Source organism: Typha latifolia, chromosome 14 (genome assembly GCF_019914945.1).
Source record: "Typha latifolia isolate L0001 chromosome 14, TyphaL0001v2, whole genome shotgun sequence".
NCBI lineage: Eukaryota > Viridiplantae > Streptophyta > Magnoliopsida > Poales > Typhaceae > Typha > Typha latifolia.
Genome location: NC_133099.1, coordinates 9664686 through 9679034, shown reverse-complemented (window position 1 = coordinate 9679034; position 14349 = coordinate 9664686). Strand labels below are relative to the sequence as shown.

The 14349-nt window shown below is 35.9% G+C and overlaps 1 protein-coding gene across 3 annotated transcripts; it reads right to left on the bottom strand.

The window, feature by feature from the left end:
• Positions 1-231: 231 nt before the first annotated feature.
• LOC140800696 (beta-amylase 8) lies at positions 232-13805 on the bottom strand. 3 transcript variants are annotated; one of them, XM_073155475.1, is made up of 10 exons: positions 13288-13805; positions 10011-10235; positions 8552-8626; positions 6228-6431; positions 4342-4536; positions 3787-3951; positions 2961-3221; positions 1130-1342; positions 783-1005; positions 232-455 (listed from the first exon to the last, which is right to left on the bottom strand). In XM_073155475.1, the coding sequence occupies exons 1-10, from the start codon at positions 13738-13740 to the stop codon at positions 427-429; spliced, it is 2043 nt and encodes a 680-aa protein (XP_073011576.1). In that variant the 5' UTR covers positions 13741-13805; the 3' UTR covers positions 232-426. The 3 variants fall into 3 exon arrangements, with proteins under 3 accessions (XP_073011576.1, XP_073011577.1, XP_073011578.1); XM_073155476.1 differs by having other exon boundaries at positions 8552-8617; XM_073155477.1 differs by lacking the exon at positions 13288-13805 and having other exon boundaries at positions 10011-10378.
• Positions 13806-14349: the final 544 nt, after the last annotated feature.

Sequence of the window (14349 nt, the reverse complement as noted above, 5' to 3'; positions counted from 1 at the left end):
CATAAAACTAATTAAAGTTATTGTGAACAATTGCTGACTTTGATACCAAATTGCATTCATGGAAAGTAATTTCATCTGTTTTTATAAAAAAATTTAGAGCCACAATAAGTTTGAAAAAATGTACCTAGGAAAAATATATCTGCTATCTCATTTTCTCTAACATACTTCTCAAAAATATGGGGAAAAACATAATAAAGAAAGCCTGAATTTTCTCAACAAACAAAAAACAAAGAAAGAAAGCCTGAAAACTGCAATGCATCTGTTAATGTAGTTGTACATTGTTGAGATCTGATAATGATCAACAGATTTAGCTGTTATCAAATGTTGGAACTGCAAGTTTTCTCCATTACAAACTTCTTGCATCAGATTTGAAGTTTTCTCCATTCCCTCCTTGTGGTCTGAGAAAATTAGTAATACTATGACAAGTTAAGCTTCTATAGCAGTGGTAGCATCCCCTGCAGATAAGTTCATTGAAGTAAGATTAAAACAACTAAATTTGCAAATGTACAGGACCTATAGAAATTGTAGCGTTGATTTTATATGAAGCCACAATGTCTTCAAGTCTTATAATACTTATACCCACTGCGTATAATTAACAACCGTTATTGCTAACATAGCTCACACCTCACAGCATTCAGTATGGGACATGAAGCACGAAATGCTTGCGTGTCCAGCTGCCTAGATGTGGAACTTCCTTTTAGAAGTAGAAATTTGTGAAGATTTTTGTTGAAACACTTGTCATCATTGAATTTCTTGTAACTCATCAGTTAGCTAATACTAACCATGCATGCACCTAACGAAGTTATCCAATTCTGAGTAGCACATTTCCCTCTGCATTAAGACTGGCGGTAGCTGATGGTAGGTGAAGAAGGAAAGATGGTGATGATCAGGATCATTCCTTGGCTTTGAAGTTTCAAGAATTCTAATATACATCTCTCTATCATGACATGGAAGAGTACTTTCGGCAGATACAGTTAACCCTCGATCCCATGCTGCATTTATAACCTGGAAATAGGCAATGCACATCAAAATTATTTCACTAAAACTAAAAAAAGAACAGAAAAGGAAGCATGCATCAGAAAAGCAGAGGTATCTATCATTGTAGGTAGAACATAGATAGTCTTGCTACCTGCCAGGTTAACCCTTCTGGGTCAGCTAATCCTTCGTCATTTTCCTGAGAAGAGGCTTGTGAACCAAAGCAGACAAACTTCATAGTGGTGGAATGTTTCTTGAGCATGTCAAAAACTGGAGAATATCCATCCTGATTTGTTGGATTGTGATATCCTGCCGTGAGCTCTGCAGCGTGGCTGGCAGTCTTGTACCACCAGTAGATTGATGGTATCTAATAAGAGCCAGGAATTTTCATTCTTATCAGATAAGACATGGTGGAAGAGAAGATGCTTACTCTCAATGTAGGAAAGCTAAGTTATTGCAATAAAATTGCAAGATGCCATCTCTTCAGTACAACCTGAACCCCTTTAAACTTGAGGTGCATAAGCTTCCAGATGTCCAAGGAATTCAAACAAAATTTTTTAGTTTTCTGTGTGTTCATTTTGTTTCATTCAGAAATACTTGGGAAAATACAACATGTTGCCTGGTATCAATTTTTCTTCCAATAGCGAAGAGAGATTTGAGACCAGTATCTTGGAAGGGTAAATATTGGCTAGAAAAGACGAAAGAACCCGTTACCAACCCAATCTCTCTCATATGACACAATTTATTGGGTTGACAGCCAGAAAGAGAATTAATTGAATTGGATTTAGATCTGGGTTCAAGAGTTGATAGTTTATATATCTAATACCAAGAATTAGATCTTTGTACTATATGAATATGGTACAAATCTAACTAGTTGCCTACAAATTTAACCAGTTGCCACTCTCGTAGTGTTTACCACATGTTAGGGTGAGAGATATCAGAGAGGTGATGTTGATACTTGAGAGCAAAAGAATGGGCCTCTCCTGCTATAAAAGTTGAAAGAAAATCACAGAACAGAAGGAATTAGATTTTTTTTTTCCAACTTCTGCTTGATTCCAAATACTTGAATTGAATATATTATGCTCTGGAACTCATTCTGTTTGTATACAAACATTCCTATGGCAGACACATTAGCATGAAGATACATTTAGTTCATGGAAAACATTCAATAAAATGTTAACACATTAATATATATATATATATATATATATATATATATATGTATGTATGTATATATATATATATATATATATATATGTATGTATATATATATTTTGCAGACAAGAACAGTTGTATTTGTACAGCTGAAAGCCTGAAACTTGTTCTACATAAACTAATCTTAAGGAGCTATATGATAGGTTTATAGAAGAAGGAACAAAACAAAGAACAGAGACCAAAGCATCCCATGTAAATGCCCTTATGACTAGATTTTACACTAATATCATAAGGTTATTAACTTGAATACTAGACTGTCTATAAAGTATGTTATATATTAGGTTAACTTGTGAACCATTATATAATAATACTAAATAAACAATTGTGCATAACAATTTGCCGTAGCCTAAAGTGTGTCAAGGTAGTAGCCTGGGCAGTATGGTTGCCAAAATGCCCAAGTGGGAGCACCTCAGCACTCAAATGATCACATGTGACAGCATGTTTAAGGTGCAACTTTGGTTTCTGAAAGTGCAAGTGTCCTGTAGTATCCCTGTGACCCAGTGGCAGTTCAATTTGTCACAAAATCTATGATTCTCTTCTTTGATAATCTTCCAGAATTGATAAGCATCCTTAATTTGATGGGTGTCACCCCTAACAACAAAAGATGTGGAACGAATTTACGATCACTGGCAAAATGTTTATTATAGCTTCATAAGGTCAAAAAGGAAAGCAACTAACAAGTTTTGCTCACACACTTTCCCAGGGGGACAATGAGCAAGTAGACAGTGTAAGATATTCTAAATAACTGGAGGATCCAAATGTTACCATACCTTCACAACTATTTGTGTCCCTTCAAATACAAGGTCGGCCAGAGATAACACTTGATCCGCATGATCTATGAGAGTCTGTGAATACCAATGAAGGAAAAAACGTCCATAGTAACTATCATAATCACCTCTATCACAAAAAAATCCAGTTTCATGTGGTCTCGAATTATAATAGCCAGCATTATCAGGTCCCCTAGCCCAGAATGAATGTCCTCGCAGCTTTGCTGCTTGCCGTAGATTCTGTTGCATGTACTTGTCATAGCACTGCAAGTACGCAATTTATAGGATGAAAAAAAGCTGATGAGGTCTCTAACTAACAATTCATATTTCTGTAGTGAAGATCAAGATCATTCCAGCGAATCACAGAGAATAAAGCCACAGGGTTCACATCATGGGTTTAAAATAGAGAATTAACACCTAGTTTGTCATACAAGAATTCAGGCAAGGATCTCATATCTCAAGTACTGATCCGAAGCAGCCAATCATTATAAATGGTGCACACAGAGTACCTTACTGACATGCCGTACAAACTAAAGTGTAAACATGTAGAACTAGAAACATATACAAGTAGACATGCTAACGGAGCAAGGATGCTAAATCATTCTACTATTCTATCCTACCTGACATGCCGTACAAACTAAAGTATAAACTTGTAGAACTAGAAACATATACAAGTAAACATGCTACGGAACAAGGATGCTAAATCATTCTACTATTCTATCCTACCATATGGCTGCTCCAGATACTCTACTATCTATTTTTCATCTATAATGTATTGGCTTGTAAAATTTAGTAACTCATCTTTATGTGTCAACAGTAAAATTGATACCTGAAACTCACCGATACCAGGATACCTCCAACCCATTCTTTCGGGATATGAAGGATATCTTAATTCTCCCGAAGCACCAAGTCCAATTTCGACAGCAGCAATCAGACCTTCATCAAATAGGTTACTAAATTCCAAGCGGAAGCTCCTCATCAAATCAAAACAGACCTGCATATAGCATTCATTAGATATGCATAGAATTTAATAGTTCTATCTTGAAATCCACAAGTCGGAGTGGAGAGAAAACAAAATGCTAACAAGCAATAATGACCAACTAGTATAAACTCCCAAATATAGAAGTTGCACATTTATATGCAAATTGTATTTAGAAGACACAAATATGCATTGAAGATGAAGGATAAAAAGAAGAAAAATGGAACAAACGCAGGTTCCAGGTGCAATAAAAAATGCACACAGAGTGGAGCTTCCACTCAACACAAATAGGGTCTTGTTTCCATCATTAGTTAGAAGAAGATGAGATTTATAAAACAGTAATGATGTTAACAGGAAGAAAAAGTACAAGATAGAAACTTATCAAAAATATATCAGCAACAGTACCTCAATACCAGTTCTTCCTTTTAGTACACGCTCCTTGTCGATACCCCAAGAAAGGCACTCTGTGTTTCTCCTCCCCTCACGATCCGTGAAAAAGATATCTTGATTATCCTTTCCAATCTCCAAAACCCACTTAGGAAGAGAAATTGGCATATCTCCAGAGCCATTTCCAATGCACTCATGGAATGCTATTACAACCTTCAAATGGTCAGAAGGAAAAGAGGAATTTATAGGTTATTCAAGGAAAACCAAGTATAAAATGGAAAGGAAGAAAGAATGGCGTACATATGCAATATTTGCCCAAATATTGATTATAGAATAGTCATTCTAGTTAATCCTCACTAATAAGCTTCTATTTAAATGTGTATGATTTTGTGCTGCTCCACCTAGAATAGCACCTGATATCAAGCATAGATTTACCTCAGAATTATATGCTCTGGATTCATATCACAGGTATCATTCCTTCTTTAATAAGACCAGTTATCAGACAAAAAGCCTCACTGCCCCAGCTAGAAAGAGTAGTTGAGCACAAGAATTTCATACACAATTATATCTAGCAACACTAAGCAGTGATGATGCAACAACTGATTTCTGGATAATGTCCAAATACAGAGGAATGTCTCATGCTTCCTCTTTCATGCTTCCGCAGCAGTTCATTGTCAATAACCAGGGAATGCAGAAATTTATTTTATGGAACCTTCTAATTCAAGAGAACCCCCAGCTTGTTAAGTGGGCTGGACAAAGGGCCAGCCCCTCCCATTAGTGGGATGGAAAATTGGTAACCCACAAGATTCCAAGGCTAACGAGAATATGTCACCATCACCTTCATACCTGCATCAGTGCCCACCACAGTGCTCCATCATTTTCTGCAATATATCTCCACATCACATTTGCTGAAGTGAGCTTTTGAACACAGGGCAGGGGAATAAAGCTCTCAAAAATTGATTTGACCCTCCTAGTTAGTCACATTGACTGAAATCCAGTATTATCCAAATGAGGAGTCCAGAAATTATCCACTGCAAGATATTGAAGTTCGACAGAAGATGTTTCATCAATTGCCAATAAGCACATCTCAAGGAGTGTTAACTTATATAAAACTCAGGATGACAAAATTTATGCCCATGAAAGTCTCATCATTATGTCCATCTTGTCCTCTCAACTGTCTCGAAAACATTATTACGTGGAGACAATTGCAACATCTAAAAAGGAAAACCACTTCCTCTTTCTCATCCCAACAACAGATGAGTCACAGTTTTATTGGCTTGTGTGGCATGACTGGGATCGAATGATCAATCATCATTTTCCTACTGCAAGAACTGAACAACGAGAACCACTTGTCTCCGCAGTATTTATCATTTGTTTCATTTGTAAGCTTCTAGGTATTCTGTTTAACCTTTTTCAAACCCCTCAATGAATCTGAGGGCATTATCTTCTTCATATATCAGACTCACAGTATCCAGATTCTAAATATAATGCACCTTATACTACTAATTGCAAAAGAAACCATGCATTCAGTAGATACATCACTTTGATGATTATGAAAGGTAGTATCTTACAGTCAGATCAACAAATACTCAATGGTATCCACCACCCAGAAGAAGATCCAATATTATCTATTACAAGAAGATTATCAATCTACTGATCACTTGGAAAAGTATTGTATAAAACCACTAATCTTCTGTCACATTTTACTCCCATTATTACTTAAGGCTATGTTAATTCACAAACAATATACTGAATTACTTATTATATTCCTATATACTAGTGCAAAGTGCAAACACATAAACTACTCTGAGAAACACTCAGAAAAGAGGTTCTGATTATAGATACAAGAAAATGTGCAATAACTTGTGCACCAATGCATCAGAATCATGATATATAGGCCTCACCTGCACTTTAAGCTTGAAGTCTTTGATGATACTAAAGAGATCTCTATAGCCAGACCATTCGTATTTGTGTGGACTCCAGCCTTCAACAATCCCCCACCAACAATCTACAACCACCCCGTCAACATTCAAGGACTTCATATGCCTTAATTCTTGCCGTATAGATTCTGGAGCAACTAGCTGGCAGTAACTGTTGATAATGCCAGTCTGTAGTAGTAGAAAAGAAAAACTTAATTAGATATAGACAATGGAGACAAAGTTACAAATTTCCATCAGGGAGAAAAGAACAAGATGCAACCTTGGGCTAAAATAACAAATGTTTGATCATGCCGCATATGAAGAGAAAGGTGAAACCGTGAAGTGTGAAAGTATTCCAATTGCATATCCAACAACAATTTCAGGTTTCAGGTATCTGACAGCAAGTTCTCTTTGTAGATAACTTATCTTAAAAAAAAGAGAACTTTTCACTTTATGATTTAAATATTTATGATCTTGGGTAGGGAAAAAACAAGGTTGATTTGACAAGAAAACCAGGCTGACAGGCTCTAAAAGAAAGTTTTCTCTATCCCATAACCAATCGTTCAACAGCTGCTGCATGCACATTTATGTCCTAAATATAAACATGAGCAGGAAAGTGCAAAAGAAGCATGAAATGGCCTGCAGATAGTGAAAATAAAGCAGATAAAAGAAACCTCTATTAAGATGCCTGAAGACACAATTAGCGATATACAGCACATAATTATAAAGCAAGAGTGCCAGACTAATATGAAATCCATCAATATCATGAAAGAAGTCCACATTAAAGATTTACTAGAATTCTATTAATGACTTGCTGACTGGGCAGCCACCACTTTTTAATATTCTGCAGTAAATCAGGAAATGTCATGGGATGTCTTGGCAGGTTTGCCATTATACTTTTTAATATTTAGACAATTCATAAAGCAAAGATAACTAGTCAGCTTATTTTAGGTAACTCCTAAATAAAATATCGAACATTTACTTTCCAGAATTGGATACTCCAAGTTGGTGAATGACCAGTCACTAAAAACCTCTTATTCATAAAGTCAATATGGCTTAGCAGAGATTTGAGTCTAAAAGTAATACCGCAGCAACTGGCACAAATGTCTAAAACAAATTCTAAGGTAAATACCATGCAATCATGGCAGACCATGATATTTTTCTACTTTGGTAAGATAATTTAGTCTAGTTGCATAAAGTCATAAACCACAAAATGTGCAAGCAAACAAAGATTATGGTTCCTCTATCAAATTAACCAGGATGTTAACAATAGGTAATAGCAGACAATATTTCATTAGATCTATCTCCACAGGACAATGAGCATGAACGTGTATGCAATCAACATAAGTGAACACATAGCTTGCCTAAAATATTTTAAATAATACATGAACTTCATAACTCATTGTGTTACGAACCAGATCTGAAATGATCTGGACATTTTAAATTATGATAAGTTTATGGGTAGTAGCTTCATTAATTACGAATCTAATGATTTTAGTTTCATGTGATTCTGAGGTCGGAGTGAAAATATAAAAATAAAACAATGGAGAAAGGTCAAAACTGGACAGATTGCTAATTATCTGACGTTGCGACGGTCGTCGAAGAGTGGGGGACGACTAAGAGTGATGGTGAACGACCGTAAAATAGGGTGGCTCATGGAGAAAGGTGATGGCTAGAGTTTGAAAACTTGAAAGATTTTATGGTTAAGATCTACTTCTATGTAGATAAAGACGATATAACGACTACGATAAAACAGTAAATGCAATAATAATAAATTGGCTAAACTCAATAATTTCTCAATACGTAGATGATTAAACAAAGAAGTTCAACCCCTCATATATATAGAGATCGGGTATAATGAGTCATACTAGGACTAGCCCTAAAGACTTACACGACTTAAACTAGAACTTGTCTTAAAAGCTTACATAACTTAATTGAACTTATCTTAAAAGTTTACTTGACATAACTAAACTTACTTTAAGAAACTTACATGACATAACTAAATGTATCTTAAAGACTTAGATAAGAGATAAGTATGAATCAATTAAAAAATAAATAGACTCGATCCATCGAGCCCAATATTCTTATAATGTAATTCGACCTGACTCGGTTCGCAACACATGGGATTTTATTTATTTATATCTAGGAGCCTAATAATTGCACTAATTCTCTTCACTGCTATTTATTTTGAATTGAGCTATAGATGGAGTCTAGAGGCCAAGAGGAGAAACAATATTTGGATATAGACAGATATAAGGAATGCCTAGAAGGTAAAGAGATGAAATAATATACTTGTGCCAGCCACTTACAGGAAGCATAGCATAGACCGGTATATATTGAGTCCCAGTAAAATCACCCCCATGGTCTCCAGATATCTGCATCAACTAAATTCAACAATAAGAAGCAACTTTATGAGATGTTACATAGTAAAACATAATGCAGGTCAGAAAAAATAAACGTATGAAAGGCTCAAAGCACTAGCCAATTTTGGAATCCTACTTGCCAATGGGTTTTGTGAATGAAAACATAGACAACTATTAACATTCTTTTTACATGAGTAATATGAAGGAACTAACAGAAGCTGTATATACAAGATAAGTTTGCTTTAGGCTGAAAATTGTGAATGACATATGCCAAAAGATTGTAAATATATCCTAAATAGAAAAGTACGAGATACTCATACATGGGATGGCTACATGTCAGATACTTATGGGTAGTCCAGTAGGGGGTTATGATGTTTACCAATGAAAAATGTCGATGATGACAAATCATCTGAACAGGCAAAACTAAATGGGGACTTCATCCAATATCATGGGTGGAGCTGAGAGGATTACATTGTGATGACTAATGAATATTGATTTTTTTGGTAATTGAATCAGTAGGTCATACAGTTGGTTCTGCTGATGTCTTATGGAGTATGGCCTGTACTACGTTGTGTATAGATCTGTAGAGATGCAAAAAATTTGGGTTGATGTAATATCGATAATATTATGTCATGGACATTTCTTAACCTTTTGAGTTTTGATATCTTTCACATATTTTAAACACTAGAGAATATTTACTTCTTTTTGATCTCTTGGTTATTTACATGACAGGTTGTACAGTTCTCCACAAATAGAACATAAAACATGTTTAAATGAATACGGACCTATTATTCATGTGTGCGCACACGCGCATGTGAGAGAGAGAGAGAGAGAGAGAGAGAGAGTAGTGATCATATCCTCTTGGGAGGACAGACCCTCAAAATATAAAATAAAGTCCTATGAAGGAACATACAAATCAAAGTTGAGCTACTAGAACAAAATTCTTATGTCATGGAGCTTTCTACCTATGCATACAGTCCCAAGATCAATGACCTTAATGAACTTGGTCAATAACATATATTGGAGTTCTATCTCTATTGGCATCATTATTTTGCTTATTCTTGATTCCCAAATTAAAGAAACAGTAGGAGATATGGCAGGCATTCTTCACTTGTACGCATTAATTAGTGCAGATTATGTTTCAGAGCTTAGAATTTTCAAGGAAAACCATTACTTTGATTCACCAAATCCTTCATATGAAACTCCAAATTTCTTCAATGATGATGAAGCTTTCTCTGTGCTAGAAAAATTTAAACATCACTGCACACCGATCATCCATATTTACATATGTTTTACCAATATTGGCAATGGTAAAATATATTTGTAACATTTAACTTTAAGTAGTTCTGTTGTGATATACTTAGTATCACTTGCATCATTACATAAGGACAATCAGTTGGTTCACCTGATCAGCTTCCATACACTCTGGCGAGTTGATAGGACTGGCGTTGCCATATTTCTCACTTTTGATATCTCTTTCTGCAACAACGACTGAGTCAAGAGATGTTGGTGATAGGCTGTCATCAATCCCAAGAAGAGTTGCCTGAGAATCTAGTGACACTTTAACAGTGCAATTCTTCAAAGAATTAGAAGATACAGGGCCTTCAATAGACCTAACTGGAAATGGTGCCTGCAAGTAGGTGCATAAGAGCATATTATGCTGCTTGTTACCATCCTCAATTATAAATGCTGCCACTGGATGATCTATCATCCTCAATTATAAGAGGTAACTCAATATGAAACATAATGAGTTAATGATGTCACCTAGGGATGAGAAAATATCCCAATATGGAGAAAAATAAGAAAGTATGTAGATCTACGTCCTAGCAGAAAGGATAGGTCCTCAATGAATCTTTTTGTTTTTTTTTTGTGCCTCTAAGTAGCTTTTTCATACTAGAGTAACTAGATAAATAAGAAAGACGAAGATAACCACCAAGCTGTGGGAGAAAGAAAATCAAACCTGCCTAGCTGTAATAGAAAGAAGATAACCCAGCTGACTTGTGGGGGAAGAAGAAAGACCACCTAGATTGTGAGAGATAAAGGAAGTGCAGAATCCACCACTAAAGAGAAGAGGTGGGGAAGAGAGAATGAGGGAGACTCGAATCCTCCACAATTAATAATATTATTAAATTTCCTGTGATTTTTCTCTTTATTTCCAAAATTCGTAGAGGTGAAGGGTACATCAAATCACAACTTAAACTTATCAAAACCTTTCCTAATTTAATATATTACCAAACTGGGAGTCTTTAAACTTAAAAATCAATCAAATCATATCAAGACATCTAAAAACAAACCACCAACCAAATCTCCTAGATTTTAGGAGTCTTAACCAAATAGAACACCGTAAAGACAAATCTTATTTCAATAAAACAATACATCCAACAATAATAAAATAAAAACCTACAAGACAGTAACATTACCAATTATGTTTCAACACCTACTATGTTATAATTGATAAAAAGTTCCTGGCAGAAAGCTGCAATGAAGTTTCTCTTTGAGTCTTTTCCTTTGCCTATCTATTTATGTATACATCTGAAGGATTTACGATCAGCATTCAAGTCATGTAAAATTTGTCATGGACAGTTCAAGGCTGACAATTAGCACAGGAGTTAAGTTACTGATTAATCATTAATGATATTATACTAATAACTAAGAATATAGCCAAACCAGATAAAAGGTATAACATACTGTTTACTGCCACCAATAAATCGATAGAAGTCATAAAACTACTTATTCCTCATTAAATGCTATCAGATAGCTGGTCACATTAAGCTGTCATCATCATAATCATCACAAGTTGGCAAGTATATCGATAAGGATGTGGGAGTGTACAGTTTCATCAGCATATCTTTGTCAGCATGGAATCATATTTTCATATGGTGATAAATGTTCCTAATATTTAGTTGGAAATGAAAAAAGAAACTATAGTAAAGTTCTTCTGACTATATTATTCCTCTACATTCAATAAGTAATGAATAAAAACATCTTTTTTGCTACATAACCAAGGTTTGAAACTACAAGACAGTAAAGAATCTCTTGTACTCTATTTACAAGTTTCCAAGATGTAAGAAGGAAAATAAACTTATGGCTTTCATGTATCAATCAATGATTCTTATAAATTTAATATGCAGTATCATATACATCTAACAAGATGATCTGCTCTAGTTGAGCAAATTTGATAGGAAGTTAAGTGACCAATTCTTCAGAGGGGAAAAAGTGTGCAATTGGGTGTTAAACCTTCAAAAAAGAAACCATATGCAACCCCCCTTGTTTCAGAATTGATCAAAATATTGGGCAAAATAACCAATTTCACTTTCAGAAGACTGACCTGTCCCAAACCAGATTTTAGTTATTTTCTGCTAGTTTTGGCAAATCTATGACAGCTTCAGGCAAGTTTTACATTGAAATCCATGTTTAAGCCAAAAACTCCAAACTGCAAAGTGGTCTAGGATTTGTTTCACCCATACATAATCTACGTCAGATGAAATATTTCCACTTGGACAACAATATTTCTAATTTGAAGGGAACTTCAGAAGTTGAACAGATATTTCTCACTCCAGCTACTCTTGCCAATCTTAATAAGTCCATGTAATGCAAGAAACTTCCTCAAGAAAAAGATTAGGTCATGCCATATTAGATAGCATCCTTCTCCCGTAGCGCTTGTTTGGTCTCCAGATATAGAAATTATCAGGATTTATGACGGTCTATCAGGAGATCTTCTGCTGGATATTTGGATGTCCAGCAATACATGTGATGGGAACCGACCATCAATTAAGATACGAGAGAGTAGCAAGTTCTGTGAAAATACTTTATATGGAATATGGATGGTCAAATGGTTGAAGCGTACCGTGGAAGGAAATGAAATGGAACACTTTATTCCTTAAAAGCATTATGGTATTTGGATTGTAATAGCATGCTCGACCCTACACATTTCTGACTTGGTGGCTTATAAACGACATATGCTTGCCAAAAGCTTCTAAAAGGAAAACTATAAATGTATTATTATTAGACTATGTTGACATGGATAATGTATGTAACGGCAATGTAAACCCAATGGCAGATTCATATACAAATGGCCTCCTCTAAAATTCTATATTCCATAATATTATGCATACATTCTACTGAACTTCTATGAAATAGCTATATAAGGGCCCACTCCGTATTCCTATTTTCTAGCCTCTTCAGCCTTCGAGATCATTTCATAGAATCATTAATGGGACATGGAGACCAATACTATATCTACATCGTGGTTAACCTTGCTTCAATCAAAAGTTTCTCCAGCTGTATTCCTATCTAGATGGCCGTAACTTTGGAATCAACTCCAAATCTGCAGTCATATAAATTACGCATATTCCTGCACATCAGTTTCACAGTGTTAATAAGTTCAACATCTGCTCTTCTGAATATAAATTCTCCCAGAACCCATTGTTGGTCCCAAAATTCAGTTAAGAAGCCATTACCATTGCTTCCTTCTCGGAACGCTACAATTTCACCAATAACAAAGCCCTCAAAATCATCAGGACCCAATAGTAAGATAACAAATTGACGGGCAACTTAACTCAAAACAAGAAAAGGGAAAACGAAGAGAGAAAAGAAGAGAAAGAAATAAGGAGAAGAAGGAAAAAAAATCTCATCTTTACATTAAAAGACCAAAACTTGGAAGCGAAAAAAGAGGGAGATACCAATTGAGCAGCAGGAGGTGGCGGTGGCGGTGGCGGTGGCGGTGGGGGAGGAGTAACGGCAGCGATAGCCGAGGCGTGCGCTACCGTGATGGCTGGGGAGGGGCGGTAGGTGGTGCCATCGGGCTCGACGGTCCACCCGGCCTCACGGGCGAGGGCGGCTAGGACGTCGTTCATGTCGGCGCGAGCCGGGAGGAGGAAATTGCCGTACTGACGTAGTCCGGCTAGCATGCGGCTAGTGATGGCGCGGCGGTGCCGCTCCCGGAGCTTGGTCCGCTCCTTCTCCTTCTCCCTCTCCTTCCGACCCTTCCCGCCGCCTTCGCCGGAGGCGCCGCCGGAAGCGGAGGCCGCAGCGAAGCCGCGTGGTCTTCGTTGGGGTGGTGGCTGGGAGAATTGGTCGGAGCTGTGGTCGCTCTGAGGGTCGAGATCCTGCTTCACGTTCATCGCCACTTCCATGCCCGAGACTAATTTCAATGAATTATGAGACCCAACTCTTCGCTCCTCCTTACCACCTCACTACTAAAATTGGCTCCTTGGCTCCTTGCTTTTATTTATTTATTTATTTATTTATTTATTTATTTATCAGTTATTTAGTACACCAAATATTAGAGCTTTTTTTTTTTACCAAACTAGCCCTCACCACCTCTAGTATACTTCAAAAGTATAAAACTAGATAAATTAAAATATTTTAGTAACTAGCACAGAGATTTCTAGATTTTTACATATTGAAATTAACCCAAGATGTTAAATATATTCTTTTATTTTTTGTAAAGGGTTTTAAAAAAAGAACCAAAAATAAGCCAATTAAATAGATGTTTTTTGTTTTCAAATTTCCCTTTATGTTTTGAGTTTAGTTCTCAATAGTAGTTATTATAAATAACATAGGAGTCTATTATATCCACATATTAAGTGGGTCCACTTTTTCCAAATAATATTTATTTTTTTATATATATAATTTAAGAGCTCAACAGTAGTAAGCTTTGTTTTCCTACCATTTCCAAAGTGATTCAATCTACTAGATCTATAAAAATCAAGTGTAAATGTCAAAATAATTCACATTTACGG

What these genes read in the sequence shown, in the direction of transcription:
- LOC140800696 (XM_073155475.1), bottom strand. Translation starts at nt 13,740, where the DNA reads ATGGAAGTGGCGATGAACGTGAAGCAGGATCTCGACCCTCAGAGCGAC. An exon ending in CGGTCTATGCTATGCTTCCT is followed by an intron (nt 6,432 to 8,551) that starts GTAAGTGGCTGG and finishes CTACTACTACAG; the next exon opens with ACTGGCATTATCAACAGTTA. An exon ending in CAGAAGGGTTAACCTGGCAG is followed by an intron (nt 1,006 to 1,129) that starts GTAGCAAGACTA and finishes GCCTATTTCCAG; the next exon opens with GTTATAAATGCAGCATGGGA.